General features: G+C 42.7%; 1 protein-coding gene across 2 annotated transcripts; it reads right to left on the bottom strand.

Moving 5' to 3' along the window:
• Nucleotides 1–13,481, bottom strand: Lrr1 (leucine rich repeat protein 1). Of its 2 annotated transcripts, XM_004649154.2 has the most exons (4): nt 13,287–13,481; nt 8,642–8,740; nt 4,428–5,149; nt 1–316 (listed from the first exon to the last, which is right to left on the bottom strand). In XM_004649154.2, exons 1-4 carry the CDS (start codon nt 13,479–13,481, stop codon nt 76–78), a joined length of 1,257 nt encoding a protein of 418 aa, XP_004649211.2. In that variant the 3' UTR covers nt 1–75. The 2 variants fall into 2 exon arrangements, with proteins under 2 accessions (XP_004649211.2, XP_045010836.1); XM_045154901.1 differs by lacking the exon at nt 8,642–8,740.
• Between the last annotated feature and the right edge of the window lie 2,133 nt (nt 13,482–15,614).

The following is a 15,614-nucleotide window of genomic DNA, read 5'->3' as shown; positions in this document are numbered from 1 at the left end:
TCTTAGATAATAAATCATAAAGAATTAACAAACTGATCTATATGTCTATATATGAATTTTTTTGTGACACTACTATTACCTTAGTATATCACAGGAATTTACGTAACAGGCTAGAGAACAGAAGTAAGAGATAACTGGTGCTTCAACTCTACCCATATTGTCTACTAAGACAACAGTGTGCGCAATAGAGTGTAGGTTCACCACAGTAGTTCCTTGAATAAAACTGTCCAGACAAAATCTTCCACAAACACAGGTTTTTGCAGTATCCAAATCTTGGCAAAGATGGAAAGGAATGATACTAGGGCCATACGGAATCCTATTGGGAAAAAATGTTTGAAAATATTTTATAATATGTTACTAGATTCAGAACTTCATGTATTTGGACAGCAATTATTAGGACAACAATTTATAATGATATAAGCCATTGGGAGTTGTGAGATGGCTTTGTGGTTAAGGTGCTTGCCAGTGAAGCCTAAGGACCCAGGTTTGATTCCCCAGCACCCATTTAAGCCAGATACACAAGGTGACGCATGTGTCTGGAGTTCGTCTACAGTGTCATAGACAACAACTTTCTGAATATAATCCCATTTACTCAGGAAATAAAACCACTAATCAACCACTGGGACGTCATGAAATTATAAAGCTTTTGTACAGCAAAGGACTCTGAATAGAGCAAAGAGGCAACCTACATAATGGGAGAAAATCTTTGTCAGCTATACATCTGATAGAGGATTAATATCCAGGATATGCAAGGAACTCAAAAAACTAAATAATAAGAAATAAAACATGGGCGGGGGGAGAGTATTACCATGGGATATTTTTTACAATCATGGAAAATGTTAATAAGAATTGAGAAAAAATAAAGAAAAATATTGACCCTATTAAAAAAAAAACAATCCAATTAAAAAATGGGCTAGGGAGGAGGGTACTGAATAGGTTGATATTGTATATATGTAAGTATAATGATTGAGATGGGGAGGTAATATGATGGAGAATGGAATTTCAAAGGGGAAAGTGTGGGGGGGAAGGGAATTACCATGGGATATTTTTTTTATAATCATGGAAAATGCTAACAAAAATTTTAAAAAGGGGCTGGAGAGATGGCTTAGCGGTTAAGCGCTTGCCTGTGAAGCCTAAGGACCCCGGTTCCAGGCTCGGTTCCCCAGGTCCCACGTTAGCCAGATGCACAATGCACAAGGGGGCGCACATGTCTAGAGTCCATTTGCAGAGGCTGGAAGCCCTGACGCGCCCATTCTCTCTCTCTCTCTCTCTGCCTCTTTCTCTCTCTGTCACTCTCAAATAAATAAATGAAAATAACAAAAAAAAATTATTTAAAAAAATGGGCTAGGAAGCCAGGCATGGTAGCACACGCCTTTAATCCCAGCACTCAGGAGGCAGAGCAAGGAGGATCACCATGAGTTGGAGGACACCCTGAGACTACATAGTGAATTCCAGGTCAGCCTAGGCTACAGTGAGACCCTACTTTGAAGAAAGGCTATGAACTAAATAGTTCTCAAAAGAAGAAATAGAGATGGCATATAAACATCTAAAAAAAGTTCTACATCCTTAGCCATCAGGGAAATGCAAATTAAAACTACATTGAGATTACATCTCACTCCTGTCAGAATGGCTACCATCATGAACACAAATGACGAGCAGGGCATGGTGGCACACGCCTTTAATCCCAGCACTCGGAGGCAGAGGTAGGAGGATCGCTGTGAGTTCAAGGCTACCCTGAGACTACAGAGTTAATTCCAGGTCAGCCTGGACCAGAGTGAGACCCTACCTCAAACAAACAAACAAACAAAAAACACCAAAAAAGTAAACAAATGACAATAAATGTCAGCAAGGATGTAGAAAAAGAGGAACCCTTCTACACTGTTGGTGGGAATGCAATCTGGCACAGCCATTGTGGAAATCAGTGTGGAGGTTCCTGAGACAGCTAAAAATAGATTTATCATATGACCCAGCTATAGCACTCCTAGGCATATATCCTAAGGACTCATCCATCTCGCTACCTTAGAGATACTTGCTCAACCAAGTTTATCGCCACTCTATTTACAATAGCTAGGAAATGGAACCAGCTTAGGTGTCCCTCAAATAATGAGTGAATAATGAAGATGTGGTACATTTATACTTCTATTCAGAAGTAAAGACAAGTGAAATTATGAAATTTGCAGGGAAATGGATGGATCTGGAAAGGATTATACTTAGTGAGGTAACCCAGGCCCAGAAAGCCAAACATCACATGTTCTCTCTCACATGTGGATCCTAGCTACAAATGATTGGACTTCTATGTGAGTAGGAATAAAACTCAGTAGCAGAGGCCAGTAAGCTAGAAAGGGGATATAAAGAGAACAGAAGGGTTGGGGGGAAGGATTTAAAAGGATGGTATTGTATATATGTAAATAGGAGAACAGATTACTGGAGATGGAAAGGCCTAAGTGAGGTCAGGGGAAGAGATTGAGTAAAGGAAAGGTAGAGGGTGGGCTAATCAAAATCTAAGAGGAGGGGCTGGAGAGATGGCTTAGAGTTTAAGGCGTTTGCCTGCAAAGCCAAAGGATCCCAGTTTGACTTTCCAGGACCCATGTAAACCAGATGCACAAAGGTCGCATACATCTGGAGTTTGTTTGCAGTAACTGGAGCCCCTGGCTCTCTCTCTCTCTCTAATAAGTAAATAAAAATAAAATATATTTTAAAAAGTAAAAAAAAAAAATAATCGAAGAGGGTATAAGTCATATGGAAACCTACTTTTTTGGACAATGGCATGCATCTGGAAGCCACAGATTGTTACTAGAAAATTTTCAGTGTCAGGGATGGGATACCTTCCAGTAAACTGTTGGCCAGGGAGGTCCCTGATACACCCCAAAACATTACAGGGCATTGCTGAGGTTCTTAGTTTCCCACTGGGAATAGATTGTAAGACCCTACTGCTGAAGACTCCACATACTTGGGCTACAAAGTCACTGAGAAATCTTGCTGGAGCTGAGCTGAAAACCTCTTCCATGTAGACCAGCTGACAGAAAGCTGGAAAAAACTATGCTGCAGTTCCATGGGAGAGAGAGAAATCACTAGTACAAACAGTGGACACTGTAAGCCTTAAATTTGGCCAGCCAGGCCAAATGAGCCAATGGGTGCAATAGTGGGCATGTCTTATGGTGGAAACCAATCACTGTCTAATTGGACTGGAGGCCTGTTCCATGGGAGGGAATACATGCCTGATACTGAAAACCTATGACGGGGAAGTCATGAGTCCTAAGGTATAATGTCTGCTGGTGTCTGGCTAAATGTATATACTATGTTCACCAAACTGCCCAGTAAGCATTTCTTTAATGGTCATACCCATATAGTAATGCTACTCTCACTTTTGGTTATGGAAGCTTCTCTTTTCAGATGGCAGTGACCTTGGGATGATTCAGAAGGCACCGTGGTGCTAGAAGTGACAGAGGAGTGGTTAGCACTGAAACATCCCTATCACACCTTTCAAGGCTCAGAGTCCATTGTGGAAGAGGTGGCAGAAAGAATGTAAGAGCCAAAGGAAGGGTAGGTCTCCTTATAACATGCTCCTTCAGACACAAAAACCTACACAACACCATCATAATAGGAAGAAAATATGACGACATCAAAATAAGAGAGACTGGTTGAACAGGGAAGAGTGGAGCTGTGAGGGGGAAAGGGGGGGGGAATTACCATCGTTTGTTGTCTGTGGTCATGGAAGTTGTCAATAATAATTTTTAAAAAAGAACATAATGGGAGGGCTGGAGAAATAGCTTAGTGGTTAAGGAACTTACCTGCGAAGCCTAAGGACCCAGGTCAATTTCTCCAGTACCCACCTAAGCTAGGTGCACAAGATGGCACATGTGTCTGAGTTTGTTTGCAATAGCTAGAGGCTCTGGCATGCCCAATCTCTCTCAAATAAGTAAATTAAAATCATAGCCAGGCATGGTGGTGCATGCCTTTAATTCCAGCACTTGGGAGGCAGAGGTAGGAGGAATGCCTTGAGTTCAAGGCTACCCAACTACACAGTGAGTTCCAGGGCTGGAGTGAGACCCTACCCTCCTTCAAGAAACAAACAAATTAACAAAATAATAATAATAATAATAGCCAGCCATGGTGGTGTACTCCTTTAATCCCAGCATTCAGAAGGCAGAAGTAGGAGGAACATCATGAGTTCCAGGCCACCCTGAGCCTACATAGTGAATTCCAGGTCAGCATGGGCTAGAGGGAGATCCTACCTGGGGGAGGGGGGAGGAAGGGAAGGACAAAAGCATAATTTTTGGGGGGTGGGGTGGGGATATTAAGGACATTGTAGCAAGAGGGCAGGTTGTGTAAAGCACTGGAAGCTGTTACATTTTGACTGATTACTCTGAGTTTCATGAGATACGAAGATGTTACCAAAGTCCCACATTTTATGACTATAATCTTACCTATTATTGAGTACAGCACGTGCAGAAGCTTCCAGTAATGTCAATGGTACTTGTAGCTTTATATCTGGAAGGACTTTAGGTTGTTCAAAAGTATTCCCAAAAATGTCCAAGTACTCAAGGGATAAATTTTTAAATTCACAAGGTAAATTTAGAAGCTTATTCCCAGCTGCTGACAGAAAACGAAGACGTGTTAGTTGTCCTATCTTGAAAGGCAACAGTATCAATTCATTATCATCTAGGTTTACATTTGTAAGTTCTTGGAGTTGGCAAAACTGCACAGGGAGTGCCTTGATTTTGTTTTTGCTGAGATCCAAACTCCGAAGTGACTTCTGGAGTGTGGACTGGCACAAGGATACACTGAATGACTCCAAGTGGTTGTCATGCAGGTTAAGCTCTTGAAGGTATATGAGATCTCCAATTGTAGCCGGAAGCTTTTTTATAAGATTGTGACTCAAGTCTAACTTCTTAAGGTTTTTTAAGGAGAGCACACGCATATCCACCCGGACAAGCCCACAGTAAGAAGCCTGAAGATGTTCCAGAGAATATGGAAAGTTCTTGGTTAGAGGATAGTCCTTTTTGGATGTGATGACCATTTTGGTTTTCAATTTTTCAAATTCTGAAGTTTTCACTGGTGTGAGTGTTGAAAGAGATGTGTTGATGTCACAACCTCTATGAGCCAGTCTCACAGCTGAAAGGAAACCTTTTAAACTGCTAGAATTGGCCTGAATAAATAAAAGTAAGTTACAGTTATGAATTCCATTTGAGATAATCCATATATTCATGCTCTTTCCATAACCAATCCTATAGTTTTATATGAAAGTTATACAATCTTTAACTGAAATAAGCTGCAAAACATCTTAGTATTTTATTTGATGTAAATTCTTTTTATTTTATTTTTTAGTTTTTTGAGGTAGGGTCTCACTCTAGCCCAGGCTGACTTGGTGATGTAAATTTTAATTTTGAAAGCTTTTGAAGTGAGACATGGTGAGACATGCCTACTATTTCAGCATTCAAGTGGCTAAGGCTAGAGGATTGCCATGAATCTGAAGCCAGTTTGGACTACACAGTGAACTCCAAGCCAGCTGGAGCTACAAACTGAGTGTTGTTTCACAACAAACATAAAACAATTACAGTATTTGGGAGAGATGGCTCAGCAGTTATAAGTACTTGCTTGTAAACTTGCTGGCCCAGTTCAATTCTCTCCCCAGAACACCCATGTAAAAACAAATGCAAAGTAGTGCATGTGTCTGTAATCCCAATATTCCTAAGGCAATGGGAGGTAGAACTAGAAGAATGGAGAAGCTCATAGGCCAGATAGACTAGCAGCTGCAAAACAAAGACTCAGTCTCAAAAAGGAAGGAGAAACAGCCCCAGACTGACCTCCGACCTCCACATGTGCACCTCAGAATACATGTGTCCCCCCCAATCAAACACATTTAAAGAATTAAAAAAAAAAAGACAGGTGTGGTAGTACACACCTTTAATCCCAGCACTCAGGAGGCAGAGGTAGGAAGATTGCTATGAGTTCAAGGCTACCCTAAGACTACATAGTGAATTCTAGGTTAGCCTGGACCAGAGTGAGACCCTACCTCGAAAAAACAAAAAACAAAAACAAAGGCAGAAGTAGGATGATTCCACTGAGTTTGAGTCCAGCCTAAATCTAGAGTAAGTTCCAGGTCAGTCTGGGTTAGAGTGTGACCCTAACTCAAAAATAAAAATAGCCAGGTAGAGTGGTGCACACTTTTAATACCAACACTTGGAAGGCAGAGGTAGGAGGATCACCTATGAGTTTGAGGATGTCCTGAGACTACATAGTGAATTCCAGGTCAGCCTGGGCTAGAGCAATACCCTATCTCGAAACCCCCCTCCCGACACACACACATTAAATAAATGAATAAAAACAGTAACAAACTACAGGCAACAAATTCAGCCCTGTCTTTCCAGAAATTTGCTTATTTTTATTTTCTAAATCAGCAAGATCTCACCTTGACTTTATTATTTATTGTTATTATTTTGGTTTATTTTGCTTTGAAACAGGGTCTTCCTACATAGCCAGGCTGGTCTCAAGCTTGTAGAGTCCTGTCTTTTATCCCTAAGTGCTGGAAGTACAGGTATGCCACCACACAGCTTCTCAGCTTGTTTTTTTATTTGCAAGCAAGGAGAAAGAGAGAATGGGTACACTAGGAAACCCAGCCATTACAAATGAACTCCAGATGCATGCACCACTTTGTGCATCTGGCTTTATGTGGGTACTGGGGAATAAAACCCAGGTGATTAGGCTTTGCAGGCAAGTGCCTTAAATATTGTGCCATCACTCCAGTCCTCATCTAATTTTTAAATATAAAGGAGAAGTTAGTAATAACATGAGGATTACCAGGCAAAATGTAGACCTGTGCTGGGCATGGTGGCACATGCCTTTAATCCCAGCACTTAGGAGGCAGTTAGGAGGATTGCTATGGGTTCAAGGACAGCCTGGGACTATAGAGCGCCAGGTCAGCCTGGGCTATAGAAAGACTCTTCCTTGGAAAAAAACTGGAAAACACACACACCTGTGCCAATTCCCATGTAAAGGTCAAATCCATTCATTTATTCAAGACACCTAAAAGCTGGGCACGGTGGTGCATGTCTTTAATCTAGCACTAAGGAGGCTGAAATAGAAGGATCACCTTGAGTTCAAGGCCAACCTGGGTTACAGATTGAATGCCAGGTCAACCTGGGCTAGAGTGAGACTCTGCTTCAAAATAAATAAAATAAAAAATAGAAACAACAGGGGCTGGAGAGATGGCTTAGCGGTTAAGTGCTTGCCTGTGAAGCCTAAGGACCCCGGTTCGAGGCTCGGTTCCCCAGGTCCCACGTTAGCCAGATGCACAAGGGGGCACATGCGTCTGGAGTTCGTTTGCAGAGGCTGGAAGCCCTGGCGCACCCATTCTCTCTCTCTCCCTCTACCTGTCTTTCTCTCTGTGTCTGTCGCTCTCAAATAAATAAATAAAAAATTAAAAAAAAATAGAAACAACAAAAAAGATACCTAAAAGAGTTGATATAGTGTCTTATGCTTATTATAATCCCACCACTAATGCCTGGATTATACTACACTGTCTCAAAACAAAACAGTCACCGGCAAAAGTCCATCCTTAGTTGCAATGTGGCTATCAAAATGTATTAGCAGCTGACAGAAAGCTGGAAGAAGCCATTGAAAGAGATACCACCAGTGAAGATACTCAACAGTGGACTCTGCAAGCCTTATAATTGGCCAACCAGGCCAAATGAGCCAACGGGTGCAATAGCGGCACGTCTGTCATGGTGGAAACCAACTGCCCTCCAATTAGACTGGAGGCCCACTCCATGGGAGGGAATATATCCCTGATAATGAAAACTTAAAACAGGGGTAGTCATGAGCCCTAGGGATGTAACATCTGCTGATGTCTGGATAAATGTATATACTATGCTTATCAAGCTGCCCAGTAAGCACTTCTCTTAATATTCATACCCTTATATTAATGCTACTCTCACTTTGGGTAGAGAATCTTCTCTTTTCAGATGGCAATGACCTTGGGATGACTCAGAAGGTATCATAGTGCTGGAAAGAGGTGACTGAAATACTGAGTAACATCTTGATCACACCTTCCAAGGCTCAGGGTCTAATGTGGAAGAGGTGGCGGAAAGAATGTAAGAGCCAAAGGAAGGGTAGGACTCCTTACAACATGCTCTCTCCAGACATAAAATGGCCTGCATATCCATGACCTTACCGTGCCTGACTCTACCTACACAAGACCATCATAAGAGGAGGAAAAGATCATGACATCAAAATAAAAGAGAGCTTGATTGAGATGGAGAAGGGATATGATGGAGAATGGAATTTCAAAGGGGAAAGTGGGAGAAGGGAAGGTATTACCATGGGATATTCTTTATAATCATGGAAAATGTTAATAAAAATTGAGAAAAAGAATGCATTAGCAACCAAGCATTACTAGATGCTACTTATGCATATGTATTTATTTATATACAGGGTCTTTTCTGTTTACACCTGGCTTGCATGGAACCATCAGGTCAGCTGGACTCAAACTTGTGATGATCCTCCTGCCTCTGCTTTCCAACCACTAGGATTACATGCATGTACTACCATGCCTGATTTTTTTCTTTTTTCTTTTATTATTGTTAACAACCATGCCTGATTTTTATATATTTTTTTTCTGTTACTGTTTTTAATACCATACCTTACTTAGACAGATATCTACAGGAGGCTCCTTTAACCGAACAGTGGCTTTCCCCTCATCCACAAATTTGGTGAAGAATTGTTCAATGTTATCCTTTAGCTGCTTAAAATCAGGGAAGAAGAAAAATGAGAAAAACTAGGTATTGTTAGCCCATAACATGTATTACAACTAGAAAGTGTCAGTCTCCCCATCCTGCAGCTTTTTTGGTTTATTTGTTTGATTTGGTTTTTTGAGGTAGGATCTCACTGTAGCTCAGGCTGACCTGGAATTCACTATGTAGTGTCAGGGTGGCCTTGAACTCATGGTGATCCTCCTACCTCTGCCTCCCAAGAGAGCAGAAATCTTTATCTTGGTTACTATGGTATCCCCAGAGCTAGAACAGTGACTGATATATCATTGGAACTCCATTTCTTTTCACCACTGATGCACTTCTGCTTTACACTTCAGTGACTGAGAAGCCCCATAAGGGCTTGGACCATGGTGTTGAATAAAAATGGCATGGTAATTACAATTACAGAGATGACAATCTGACAAGACAGTTACTAAATAAACAATTAAGGACTGGAGAGATGGCTTAGCAGTTAAGGAGCTTGCCTGCAAAGCCTAAGGACCCAGGTTTGATTCCCCAAATTGCACATAAGGAAGATGCACAAGGTGGCACATGTGTCTGGAGTTCATTTACAGTGGCTGAAGGCCCTAGTATGCCCATTCTCTCTCAAATAAATAAACATTAAACAATTAATTATAAGCATGGAATATTTAAGAACAGTGAGGGTTGCCATAACCTAGATAAGAAAATCTTCCCTGGTCTAGTTGTAAGATCGTGACTTTATTTATTTTTAATATTTTTATTCATGTATTTGAGAAAGAGAGAATAGGCACACCAGGGCTTTCTGCCACTATAACAAACTCCAATTGCATGTGCCAACTTTGTGCATCTGGCTTGGTGTGGATCCCGGGGAATCAAACCTGGACCAGCAGGTTTTGCAAGTAGGTCCCTTTAACCGCTGAGCCATCTTCCAAGCCAAGATGGTGACTTTAAAGATGAGAACAAAAGATTAGGACAAATGATCAGAGGAAAATGAGAGGATGCAGCATTCCAGGAGGAAGGAACATAAGCTAACCCATGAAAGAAGGTAGAGCTTTGCAACTGGGATGAGCCAAGAGTTCAGAATGGCTGAGAGGTCTAGCAAAAAGACAGATGAAAGGGCTAAGGAGTGGGTAAAGTACTTGCTATGTAAGCATGAGGACCAAGAGTTTAGATTCCCCAGAACCCATGTAAAAGGCTGGGTCTGGTGAAGCACCCCTGTACTCACAGTGGTGGAGAGGTAGAGACAGGGAATCATCCCTAGGGCACACAGGCTAGCTAATCTGCCCAAACTGATGAGCTCTAGGTTCAACCAGAGACCCTATCTTGTAGAATAACATGGAGAGTGACTGAAGAAGACCCCTGACATAGACATCTGGGCTCTACAAGCTTTCCCATAAGGTGCATAAAGGCACATACAACACTGACATAGAGAGAGAGGAAAAAAACAAGCTTGGTGAGTATGGTAAATTAAACAGGGATTAAACAAAGATTAAAAAGTTTAGATTTCAGGACTGAGGAAATGGCTCAGCAGTTAAAGATGCTAGCTAGCTTCCTAAGCTTGCTGGTCCAGCATTCCATTCTCTAGCACTCAGCCCTTATGTAACACCAGATGTACAAAGTGGTGAGTGCATGTGTCTGGAGTTAATTTGCAGTGGCAAGAGGCCCTGGCACACACGTCTTTTCTTTCTTGCAAATAAAAAAAAAAGTTTTAAAAAAAATTAGATTTCGTCCTCGAAATAATGAAATTCACCAAGGAATTTAAAATTAGGAAACATGACTAGATCTGCATTATTTTTTTCCCCCTACAACTTTATTGTGAAGCCTTAACTGAGGGAGAGAAGGCAGGAGTAAAGACAATGGTAGGAGATACCTTCAAAGACTAAATAGGAAAATGATTTATACAACAGCTGGTATGGAAGAAATTATGCAAATATGAAATGCTGGGTGCTATTGAGAAATCTCAGCAGTTCAAGGGGCTTGCTTGCAAAGCCTGCTGGCATGGGTTCAATTCCCCAGTCATTCACATAAAGCCAAATGGGGGGGGGGTAGCTGGAGAGATGGCTTAGCAGCTAAGGCATGTGCCTGGTGAAGCCTAAGGACTCAGATTCAATTCCCCAGTACCCACATAAGCCAGATGCACAAGGTGATACATGTGTCTGGATTCATTTGCAGTGGCTGGAGGCCCTAGCGCATCAATTCTCATTCTGTCTGCTCTCTCTCTTGCTTACAGATTAAAAAAAAAAAAAAAAAGCCAGACCTGGTGATGCACACCCTTAATCTCAGCACTTGGGAGGTAGAGGTAGGAGGACTGCCATGAGTTCAAGGCCACCCTGAGACTACATAGTGAATTCTAGGTCAGCCTGGGCTAGAGTGAGACTACCTGGGGGTGGAAGGGGAGAATAAATAAATAAATAAAGCCAAATAAGGATTTGTTTACAGCAGGAAATGACCCTGGTGCACACATGTGCATGTGTGTATGCAAATAAATAAAAATTAAAAAAATATATATATGGGGGGCTGGAGAGATGGCTCAGCAGTTAAGGCACTTGCAAAGTGGAAGCTGGCATGCCCATTCTCTACCTGCCTCTTTCTCTTTCTCAAATAAATAACATATATATATCCTCCTACCTCTGCCTCCTTTTCCGTAGTGCTGAGATTAAAGGCATGTGCCACCATGCCTGGCAAATGTTGAGATTTCTAAAGTTCTTTTTTAAAAAAATTGTATTTTTTGTTTATTTATTATTTATCAGAAAGAGAGAGGGAGGGAGGCGCGTGCAAAGAGAATGAGAATGGGCATACCATGGCCTCTAGCTACCACATACAAACTCTAGATGCATGCACCACTATGTGCATCTGGCTTATGTGGGTTCTGGATAGTTGAACCTGGGTCCTTAAGCTTCACAGGTAAGTGCCTCAACCACTAAGCCACCTCTCCAGCCTACTAAAGTTCTTTCAATTAAAATAATCATATGAATGGAGTCCATGAACAGAAGGAACTGTAGACTCCCAATTACTTACATCAAAAATAGGTGGGTTCTCAATGAGATTACTCTCTTCCCTCAATTAAATATCCACAGGAATATGCAAGAAATAGACTAAACCAGTCAAAAATCAGCTACAAGCCAGGCATGATGGCACATGCCTTTAATGCCAGTACTGGTGGTGTATGTGTGTGTGGGGGGTGTTGAAGTAGGAGAATTACTGTGAGTCTGAGGCCAACTTGAAAGGGCTACAGAGTATACTTCCAGGCCAGCCTGGACTAGCATGTGAACCTACAATGAAAAACAAACAACACTCCCATGCAGGGCTGGAGAGGTGGCTTAGCAGTTAAGGCATTTGCCTGCAAAGCCTAAGGACCCATGTTTGATTCCCCAATACCCACATAAGACAGGAGCACAAGGTGGTACATGCATCTTGAATTTGTTTGCAGCAGCTGGAGGCCCTGGCACACCCATTGTATCACTCTCTGCCTCTCTCTCTTTTCAAAGATTTATCTTTTATTTACTTATTAAAGAGAGAATAAGAACGGGCACACCAGAGCCTCTGGCCACTGCAAAGGAACTACAGACGCATGTGCCACCAATGCGCATCTGGTTTTACATGGGACCTGGAGAATCGAATCTGGGTCCTTAGGCTTTGCAGGGAAACGCTAAGACATCTCTCCAGCCGTTTCCCTCTGTTAAATTAATATAAAATAAAATAAATGCCCACCTTTAATCTCAGCACTCGGGAGGCTGAGGTAGGAGGATCACCATGAGTTCAGGGACACCCTGAGATTATGTCGTGAATTCCAGGTCAGCCTGTGCTAGAATAGTACCCTACCTCAAAGACGTAAAGAAAAAGAAAAAGTCTGCCTTGAACCCGAAAAAAATTAGATGCAAGGGTGAGCAATGAATTAATGGCCTTATTTATAGTAGACAAGACTACCACTTTCACCAAATAACAATGTCCAGTAATTGGGAACAAGAGGGTTTTTTATAGATAAATCTTGTGTTTTAAAAACTTTGGTTCAAGCCGGCTTTGGTGGCGCAGGCCTTTAATCCTAGCACTCGGGAGACAGAGGTAGGACCACCGTTAGTTCAAGGCCATTCTGAGACTACATAGTGAATTCAAGGTCAGCCTAAGCTACATACAGTGAAACCCTACCTCGAAAAACCAAAAACTTGAACTAAAGTTGAACTTCTGACGGCTCTGAATTTGCCACAGCTCTCCAGATAGAAATCATGCCAAACATTTAAGAAAAAACAGAAAAGGTCTGGGGATGAATGTGGTAATAACGTTAACAAACACACTACAGACGCAACCGAAAGCTCGACCGCTATTACCACTACGCTAACCTGCCCTATCGCGTCTGGTAACTGGACAACTGCTCTGCAGTTTCACACGGGCTCAACTGTCAGAGGCTCGCAGGGGCGAGGTCGCTGGCACGTCTGAGTAGGCCGCAGACGTGGGCAGCGACATTAACCTCGACGGTGTGTCCTCCAAAGCCTTCTTCCACTGGCCCTAGGGAAGGGACGTGACCGAGCCCGGCGGGAAGAGAGAGGGTGGGCGCACCTCATAGCGGGTCCCGCGCTTGTCCTTCAGGGTGCAGACGACCAGGCAGGCGGGGGTCCGGCCGCCCGGCGCACCCTTCGCCCGCGGCGTCTGCTGACAGAGACTCAACACGGCTCGGACGCCCTTGCCCCGGTTCTTCAGCCCTAAAGCCGGCAAATGCCGGTTCACCACCTCGACCTCACAGTGCAGCCTCATCGCTCTGGGCGGCGGCCTGCGACTCACACGGCTTTGAAACTTCCCCCTTCGCGCGCTGCCGCCGGGGTCCTTCGACGCTCGGGCTGCCCGCGTCGCTGCCTGTGCGCAGCGTGCGAGTCTCGGCTCTGCTGTGCGCGGCCCTCGCCGTACTGCGTCCCCACTGCGTGCGCGGCCGCTCACTGGCGACATCCACGGCCAGCCCCGTGCACTCGATGCGCGCTCGAGGGTCCTGCTCTGTCCCTTCCCAGCAGGCGGCCGCGGAGGGCACTGCGTCCTGTCTGGAGCGCTCCGGGGGGCGTGGTGGATGCTGTTGTAGGATGCCGGTTCCCAGTAACACCACCCCTTAAAAACAAAAATTTACAAAGTAGGGTCTTGCCCACTACGTAGTTACCGGCTGCCCTCGAACTCACAGCGCTCCTCCTACCTCAACATCCCTAGTGCTGGGATTAAAGGCACTCGGGCCCAGTGATACTGCTGATGCACACTAATTTGTGTTTTGATGGAGCTCGCCACTGGAAACAACGCCTGGCTCGCGTCACAGCGGAGCTTTAGATGACTATTTTGGGATAGGCATTTTCTGTTAAACAAGCCTTATTGATGCACTGACTGGCGTAACTGCATCTGAGTCTTGAAGACTGTCACTTCTTCGAAGTCCTGATTCCATAAATTGAGCCCGTTGCTCTGGAGGCTCTAAATTTTGCATCCCTAGACTCACACTTGCTTTACTTATTCCGGTTGCAGCCTGTACTCTATAATTATGAAACGGTGTTCAGAAATGCCAATTTTCAATTCAACTGTGACAATAAAATGTATCCTTAAATGAATGTCGCTGTGTACATACAACGTGTTGAACCTAAAGTGTTATCCTAATGATTTCGCTTTACTTGACTCAGGAAAAACAGATGAAGATAATAAATTACCACCCCATCTAATATTTTTGCATGGAAATTAGCAGTGTTAAAATACTACTTGGCAATACTCTCATGGCTACAGAGAAGATTACATAGAAATTATACCCTGCGATTTTCCAACTGTTAGACTTTATGAGTTACCTATTCTTTGGGTAGATAATAATATAGAACAAAATAATATAAAACGACAGACTTCAGGTATTAATGCATTACATATACTCTAGGTATGGTTGGGAGTTAGAAAAAGATGAAATTTTGTATAAAAGTTGTAAATTTTTTTTTTATTTTTATTTTTCAAGGTAGGGTCTCGCTCTAACTCAGGCTGACCTGGAATTCACCCTGTAGTCTCAGGATGGCCTCAAACTCATGGCGATCCTTCTACCTCAGCCTCCTGCGCCACCAACCTCGGCTTAGGTTGTAATTTTTTTAAAGGTTTCTTTTTAATTTTTCTTTCTTTCTTCCTTTTTTTTTTTTTTTTTTTTTTGTTTTTTTCGAGGTAGGGTCTCACTCTAGACCAGGCTGATCTGGAATTCACTAGGTAGTCTCAGGGTGGCCTCGAACTCATGGCGATCCTACCGATCCTCCCAAGTGCTGGGATTAAAGGCATGTGCCACCATGCCTTTAAAGGTTTCTTTTTTTTAAAATATTGTATTTGTTTATTTTGTTTTTTAATATTTTATTTGTTTATTTATTTGACAAAGAGAGAGAGAGAGAGAGAATGGGCATGCCAGGGCCAGCCACTGCAAACGAACTCCAGCACCTTGTGCATCTGGCTTATTGGGTCCTGGGGAATCCAACTTGGGTCCTTTGGCTTTGCAGGCAAGCACCTTAACAGCTAAGCCTTCTCTTCAGCCCAAAAGTTGTAATTTTTAAAAGATATTTTATTTTTATTTATTAGAGAGCAAGAAAGAGGCAGAGAGCAAGGAGGGGAGGAACTCCACATGTATGCACCACTATGTGGGTCCTGAAGAATTGTACCTGGGTTCTTTGGCTTTTCAGGCAAGTACCTTAACCGCTTAGCCATCTCTCCAGCCCCAAAAGTTGTAAATTTTAACATCAAAATAACAGACTAATGGGGTGGGGGAGAGAATATGATGGAGAATGGATTTGTGAACAGGAAAGTGGGAAGGAAGGGAATTATCATGGTTTCTTGTCTATAATTATGGAAGTTGTCAATGCAAAATAAAATAAGTAAATTGTAATTTTAATTAAATAGAGTAAA

Source organism: Jaculus jaculus, chromosome 7, assembly GCF_020740685.1.
Source record: "Jaculus jaculus isolate mJacJac1 chromosome 7, mJacJac1.mat.Y.cur, whole genome shotgun sequence".
NCBI classification, from domain to species: domain Eukaryota; kingdom Metazoa; phylum Chordata; class Mammalia; order Rodentia; family Dipodidae; genus Jaculus; species Jaculus jaculus.
This window is presented reverse-complemented; position numbering and strand designations above follow the sequence as displayed.